We start from the raw sequence: 8,532 nt of genomic DNA on the forward strand, positions 1-8,532 counted from the left end.
ATATTTCGCAGGTCGTACGAATAATTGTGCATTCAGGGTTTCTTCTTTTCACATTTCAATTGAATGGAAACGAGAGAGCAAGTGAAAGTGAAAAAGATGTCTCGTTATGAAGGAGACACTTTTTATGGTACAAAATGACTTGCATTTAAGACCGTAATATCACTACAATAGAAGCCAACGGCGGTTTTTCCGATGAGATTCAAGGATATTTTTTTTCTTTTGCTCGGTTGTTGTTTCGTAGACGTCTGAAATTTGAGTTTACTTTCAACAAAATCATTGTTTATTCTTGATAACATATGGTAGTCTCAATTATCAGCACTCGTGTGCGTGGGTAGTCATAACAGTCTGACAAAGGCGATGCAATGCAGATTCATTGGGGGTAGCTTTTTTTATTATCAATGAACGTATAAGCCATATGTTTTTCATCAGCAAAATGACGAATATGGTTTGTTGGTTTTATCGTTAATCGCGCTTCCATAAAGAACGACCAACCGAATTTGATTAGCAATGAAATGTAAGACATTGTCAAGAAACGCCTTTAATCGAATTGCATTTGTGTTGACATGGCAATATTGATACTCATGTCGCAAAAAAAAACGATCTCGTTCCATAAGCATGCATGAACGTTCATTCAACTGACATGTGTACAATAACCGTATGACAAACCATAGTTCAACACACGTCGTTGGTGCAATAAAAGAGCCGTCGACATTATTGTTGTTGGTGACCATTTACGGAAAACGCTGAGCCTTTCGTCTCATTTCGAATTGCCATTGAAATTGAATTTACGGTGGAAATTTATGATCGTATTCCCGTAAATTTCTGTAAGCAACTGTGTTTTATTGTCCCTGATATATTGAATGCCGCGAGAGAAAATACGATTAAATCAGTCACAATATGAGAATAACATATCCAACGACGATGGCCATTGTCGAAGAATCGTCACCATCGTCGTCGCCTTCATCGTCGCTTATGTCATGCATACCATTCAATCACTTTCATATGAACGCGTACATTCAAGTAGACTTCAGCCTGATAAAACATACACACAGACACACATTCGGAATGTAGTTGCCATAATCATTTCATGAGCATCGAACTGAAATTGAATAAGATTGATTTAATGCATGGTCGCTTTCGCATGTGTCAATCCAAAGGAAAATTGATTATAAATTTATTGGGCAAAGCTTCGGATCTCACATATTGTTTCGGTATGCTGCATACCAGACCGAATTATTGATCCATTGTGTTAACAATGAATATGCTTTAAATTATTCCATTTGGTTTCGTCATTTTTTCATTCAATTTTTACTGCAATATATTCACATGCCATCGAATTTAATCGAATTAAAAATTAAAAGGTAGAATTTTTTTCGGAGAAAGTTTTTATTTGACGTCCAATAAGATGGTTCATGTTTTTTTAATAAAAGTTTCATCGGTTTCGGGTTAGATGCCCTTCAAAGCATGTATTTCAAAGTGAAATCGAAAAATGGATTTAATGAAGAAACGTGTGAAATTGACGATAGCTTTCGAATGGATTTGAAAGGAAAGAGATTCATCATCGGATCGATAGCTATTGATAGCATTGATATGTTTGTGAAATGGTATTTGTCTGACGGAAAAATCATCTATTTTAAGCAATTTTTCCAAGCAGACACATTTGATTAACATCTAAAAGGCGACGGAGGATAAATGAATTATTCGCACACACTTGCTTTGTCAGATCTGCTTTGTCAGATCTGCTACATCCAAATTTGAATGTGAAGCACTTCGAAGTGCATTCACAACTTATACTCATTCTCATTCACACTTACACACTTCAACAATATTAACTCACATCGCATCGTCGTGTGTGTTCGCCTGACTCTTGCAACATTGACATTTTTATTTGTTTCGTAATGTGTATTTATTCATTAAATTTTCGTACTTTTATAAAGTACAAGTTGTTAACATTTTCTCTGGGTCTCTTGGGGGATGCGTTCACTTTGGCATTTCCCAATTGAATACATGACAGTGTATTTTTCTTTCTTATGCGTCGACAAAATACACTTTTTCTAGGTTTAACTCATAATAAATGACATGTTATCATATTTTGCTGTGAAAATTGCAAGAAAAGCGAAAAACCGAAAAACTTTCTGCTCTACGTATTTTGGTTAAAAAAAAAACAACCGATAAGTCTTCATTGAAACGGGTGCTTCACAACATTTATTCGGAGCATTCATGAAAGGTTGTTGTCTCTTACCGAAATATTCAGTACAACTTAAATTATTAGGCATCATTAGAACCATTTACCGACACTTTGATAAACGATTTGTTCATCCATTTATAAAATGGATATACTTACATTATTCTACGTCTCTCTCTCTCTCCTTACCTCTTTATCTATTAATTTTCCATGTTATCGAAACATGAGCCAGGTTTCAGTCGCAATGATTTATTATCCAGAAAATATCTTCCTTCCGAATGTTTCACACATAAGTGACATGCACCATTTACCTATTGCTTTTGAAATCGTTAATATTATGATTTGATCGAGCATCGATTAAATGCATTGGATCGGCTCGTTTAACGCACCTTTATCGGTGCAAGAGGTGTAGCCAGTAACTACATCAACGGACCAACACATTCTATTGCTAAGTGTAGCCAAATATGTAAATTTGTTATTTTCTAGTCAACAAACTCTATCAAGAAAGAAATTAAAAAAAAAATCTCGCATCTCTATATGTTTAACCCAAAATTGGTGATTGTTAATGGACATTTTGTGAATGAAAAATAATGCTAATAAACTAACGGAAATATCGGGTAATAGGTGTAATTTATAAATAAATGAATGAAAACTCAAATAAACCAAAACTGTTTATTATAGCATTGAATCAATTATTATATCGTAGGCTTAGGGAAATTTATATACATATATTCTATAAAATAATTTAAACAAAAAAAAAACACTTCGCTGTCACTTTTTTTTTCAAACCACAAAAATTGTGATCACACACCTTCAATTTATATATGAAAGTATCACAGTTAAATTATCACGCGAATACACGTCATTTCTAAATGTACATCTCGATTTCGTAAATCAACAATATCATTTACTCTCTCTCTCTCTCTCTAAACAAATAAAAACTCTATGTTATCTGATTGTGTTTCCAATCTGTGTGAATCAGTTGAAATAAGAAGTTGTTATTTAATATTTGATTCAAAAATGAGCCCAATGTTTAAAAAAGAATTGTTTATCTCGTGTGTAACACATAAAAAAAATTAAAGTGATTAATTAAATGTTCAAAGTGTTATTTTAAATGAATCAATTAAATCAAAAACCAAAAATTAATTTATTAGCAATTGAAAATCGAAATCAAAAAAACTTAAAAGAAAAATGGAACCCAAATGAAAACTTGTCAATACAATGTATAAATGTTAAATTTTCAAATTCACTCGAAACAATATGAAAATGTATTTATTGCCATGTTTGTAAAATGCCCTAATTTTTAAGACAAGAACAAAACGGATTCCATTCATGATAAATTCCAATAAATCAAATGGTGATTATTTAGAAAAAAAAAAATTAAAAAAACTCATGATGTTTTTATGCATTTTTTGTTTCTTTCGCTTCGAAACAATTTTGTTTGGCTTTTTCATCGATACAAAAAAAGTTTCGATTTGTTGGCGAATGTTTTTTTTTTGTTTTGTTTTCAAAGTAGTTCATTAAGTAGAAGTTAAGCTCTCTTTTTCCCATCAACTTCACCGTTAGAACTGCAGAAATGCTTCCACGTTTTTTGTTCGTTCAATCCGAGCGGCATGACATATACATCGATTGAGTGTGGTCGAAGACCCCGGCTTGGAGTTTTTATTTGGCGAATTGTAACAATGAAAACAAACAAACCACCAACATGTGTGGATCACACACTCTGTCTCTCTTTCCATTTCTCATTTTTATATATCTGCTTTTGTATTGTTTTGTTCTTGCTTTTCTTTTGTGGTGTCCATTTTATATATTGGGAAAAAGTTTCCATAATGGATTCTCTCTATTTCTCTCTCTCTCTCTTTCTCCATTTTTATTCGTATTTATGTATGGATTTTTTATATTCGATATAATTTTGAAATGCAAATTGGATTTAATTTCGGTTGACTGGATGGCCGGCATATGGCTGACTTTCAACGATATTTAAAATGAGGTCAGGTTGCTAAAATACATGTTTTTTTTTGTGAAAAACTAATTTTCAGTTTGATTTTTTTTTTTTTTTTGATTTTCATTTAACTTTTCACTGACTGATTTTAATCATTTGCACTTTTAATCAATTTTTGCACCGGTTTTCTCTCATCTACATTTAATCAAATTTAAATGGCAAAAAGTCGATGAGTGTGTTTGTGAGTGCGAGAAGTTACACGGTTCATAAACTTTGATAAATTGCATTTCTAAATTATAGATCGGATTCACATCAAAACACACATACACTAAGGATTCATTTGTGACATTTTGTATTCACCGTCCAAACAAAGAAAATTCTAATCGGATTTATATTTATTTATTTTTTGAAATTCACAACTCAGTTGTCAATCAGAAATTTGTAGTTTTGATTTGTCCGTCCAGAAACAAAAAAAAATCGATCTTTCATCGGCATAAGGCATACAATTGTTTGTGTTAACATTTATATCACCAATCAGAATCAAAAACTCAAACCAGTTACATTTGTGCACCTGTCAACTTTGAACCACGTTTCACAATCATGTGTTTTAAGGAAATTGCAATTTTTTTTGTTTGTATATTGAAGATACCGTTTAATGAATGATATATTCTTTCTTTTTTTTTCCTTTTTCCCAATCGCTATCTTCTCTTCATGCCGACATTGTCACATTGGCACTATAAATACATACACACAATATACAAAACAATATCGAACAAATCCAATCAAAATAATATACATATAGGTCGATAGCCGAATAGGAAGTACGAAAAAACCGATTTCTACCTCTCATCATAAATACGATTCAACGAAATCATCAAATGACAGTCTTTCATCTGCCGATACAATGATTTCGAATACAAAAGAACAACTACCACCACCAAGACCACCTTCACCACAACCGCCGCCGGCTCCGCCTTCGATACCGGAACTACAATTCGACATGCCCGATCAAAGCGAAATCGAAATCGAAGTCTTTGAATTCGAACCATATAAATATGATGTACCAAAATCACGATCACAATCAACAACATCATCAACACAAACAAGGACACATCGCAAATCAGTTAGCTTTGATTTATCTGATAATGAATATATACCGGTGCTATCGCATGACGACGAACCACAAACAAATGATAACATTGGCGAATTGTTTTTATCACAATTTAGCCGAGAGAATTCACACGAAGACAATGATGGTTATGAAGTTCCCATTAAATATCCAAGTGGTCCAAAAACAAAACCAAAAAGACAGGTAAAAAGTATACTACGTTCACCGAGCCCAAGTTCAAAAGCACCAACAACTCCATCTTCGTTGGATCGACCGCTGATAACGTCGTTTATTCACCAACCGCAACCAAGTACAAGTGTAACAACGGCTGTTGTACATAACATTTCACATTCGTCGGACGATGAAATCGAACGTGAAAATCCATTCCGTAAAGAAGTTTTGGGACGGCGAGCCGAAAACATTTACGAAGAATTGAATTTCAAAGAACAAGCGGCACAACAAATGCCACGGATTGAGATGAATGTGAAAGAAGTGCAAAAAGGAACAGAAACGCTGATACCGGTGAAGCAACGACCAAAATCTGCATACGAATCAAGAGAATACACTGAAATTCTAACGAAAATCCATCAATCGAACGATGATTTGAGTGAAAAACCAGAATATTCGCTGATTTCACAGGGTACAGCACAGTCGACCGGTAGCTTATTAATAAATCGACCCAAACAAAAGCCACCATTACCTCCAAAACCACCAAAATCCCCATCTTCCGCGAAGTCATCGCCATCCATTGTTAAACACGCCGATCTCAAGCAAAATGAAGCGTTGAAATTATTCCAAGAAGGAATGTTACGTGGGGATTTGTATGAATTTATTCACGATGCCGATACCAATCAAGTTTCACGAATTAAACAACATGCCACTAGCATTCCAATTGCAATGGCCAAAGCGGCCGAACCGGTTGTTGAAGAGAAAACCAAAGAATCACCACATCTGACGTCTTTTAATCCAAGCAGTCCACTTCCACCAATTCCAAAAACTCCGACCACACCACCATATTCAAAAATTTATAAGCGCGCAACAAGCGTCGAGCGACCCACGGTCAGTCCACCGCCGCCACCAGTTAATTTGTCAACGTTACCTGGAGTCGATAAATTGAAACCCATTCAAACCGAAGATGGTTCAAGAGTCGAAATCCTATCCACGAGTTCCGAAGAGTTGAGAAAATTCCATCGTGGTGATCAACACAATGAAAACGCCCCCGAATACAGTTTGGTTACCGAAGAAACACACCGTGAAATTTTGCTACATGAAAATGAGATCCGAAATGCGTTGCAACAAGAGAAAATTGTCACCGAAACAATAACATCGACGACGAGTCGAATTCCAGTGCGAAAGGCTCCATTACCACCCCCACCACCACCGCCGCCGCCGCCAACAAAACCCCAATATAAAAATACTTCAATTTCATCGAATGTTAGTCAAGAGCATTCATCGTCTGCACCGACACCGTCTCAAGTGTTTCCCGTTACGCAAATTCTTCCCGTGCAATATTCAAATTTGCCAACACCACAACAGCCCGACTACTTTTTAACATTTCCATCGTCGCCACCTCAATCGAATTGTAACGTAATGGCAATGCCACAGCCGGGCGCGTTTAGTGCATTTATGGTGAGTGATAATAGCGCACCGCAAACCACAAACATTCCAACAAACGTGATGTGTCATCATCCACAACAAATGCCAATGTATTTACAACGTCCGTATATTTCCGTACCGATATCGACAATTCATTCCATAAATCAAGTCGATCATTTGCAAGGTCAACATTTTATCAATATTCATGCAAAAGGTGTACAGACGCCGGTTGCACCAACCATGCCAAACAATAATTCGGCTCACATTTTCAATGTTTATCAAAGTAATTACAATCAGCAACAACACCAACAACAGCAACATTATCATTATCAAACCCAATCATGTTCCCCTTGTCAACAAGACATCCATAAATTGCATCCACAATCTGTTAGATTAGACAATAATCCAAAGAGTAATAAACACACTCATAATGGTGACGATGACGACAATGTTGATGGTAATAGTAATCGTACATTTGGCTCATCCTCATTTTCTTCGATGAATTTTACCGATTCACAATTCATATCTAACCGCAATAATGAAAACGACATTCCGGTTTCATCGGCCCTTGTTCAATCATCATCCAAATCATTAACATCATTTTCCAAATCAACGTCAAATTATAACATTTCAGATGAATACCACGAAGAAGAGCATACCTTTTCCACATTTGGAAAGCAAACACAAGTCTAATATTATAGCCTTTTTTCGCTTTAAAACAGAAAAGTTTTTATTATTGTACAATTCCTCCTCTTTTGGCTGGATTTTTTTTATTTTTATTATACTTCAACATCTTCACTTATTTCGTGTAAATGCTACTTGAATATTGGGCACAGAAATTTGATTACTCTTCATCCACTTCGCCTCAATTCATCTCCTGATGAGAATCATTCTCATTTTGTCCGAATTGCGAATTTGCCTTAGCAACATGCATCGCATGAGCACTACACAATTTTTGTGATAACCATCTTGCTGCCATTTCACAATGGGAAATAATATTCCATAAAACGAAACTCCAAACACAAAAATCCAAACAAAATCTCCATTTTTCTAAGGAAATTTTATTTTCGCATTTTTCTTCTTGGCCATAAATTTTTCTTCTTCTCATCCAAAAACTCGCTTTCTTACTCCAGTTCTATTTCTCTTTGACTCCCCCACGTAATCAACGCAAATTACGCACTGGAGTAAAAGAGACAACGTCAAAATCAGTTTGTTGCGAATAAAAAAGATGCAAGAAGAGGAAAAATGAGAGAGCCAGAGAGAGAAAGAAAATATTGAATGGCAGAAACTAGAAAATGGTGAACATGAATATAAAGAAATAGAAATAAAAGCATTCGGTGAAATTAACGATAATTGTATTGGCGTGTGCACGATTGCGTATCAAAACCGTCATTCAAAACCAACGACAACCGCAGCGATAACGATTCTTTTCGAACAGCCAAGTGTGAGAACAAGCGTGAGTAAGAGAGAGAGAAAACAGTAGGGGGAGCCGAGAGAGTGCTATGGTTGATGCGGTGTCAAGTAAAGCGCAACCAACGACACAATGCGAAAATCGCATTTGACCCAAATCCCATTTAGCCTTTTAAATTCACTTTGGTGCGGCGCGCCCAAGTTGCAATCGAACTTTTCTGTCAATATTCTCTGCTTAACGGTCCTCTCTCTCTCTCTCTCTCTCTCTCTCTCTCTCTCTCTCTCTCTCTC

At 35.5% G+C, this 8,532-nt stretch overlaps 1 protein-coding gene across 17 annotated transcripts in view; it reads left to right on the forward strand.

Moving 5' to 3' along the window:
* LOC116341762 (protein lap4) overlaps positions 1–8,532 on the forward strand; it is a 126,499-nt gene that overhangs the window by 64,760 nt on the left and 53,207 nt on the right. For 16 of the 17 annotated variants that reach the window (XM_031769035.1, XM_031769022.1, XM_031769024.1 and 13 more), the window contains one exon: positions 4,930–6,864. The exons of the other annotated variant lie outside the window; for it this stretch is intronic. In XM_031769035.1, coding sequence (XP_031624895.1) covers positions 4,930–6,864 — 1,935 coding nt within the window. The remainder of the gene's footprint in view (positions 1–4,929; positions 6,865–8,532) is intronic. 17 annotated transcript variants of the gene reach the window in all.

Source organism: Contarinia nasturtii, unplaced genomic scaffold, assembly GCF_009176525.2.
Source record: "Contarinia nasturtii isolate CC-2019 unplaced genomic scaffold, AAFC_CNas_1.1 Cnas_scaffold_745, whole genome shotgun sequence".
In the NCBI taxonomy this organism is placed as follows: domain Eukaryota; kingdom Metazoa; phylum Arthropoda; class Insecta; order Diptera; family Cecidomyiidae; genus Contarinia; species Contarinia nasturtii.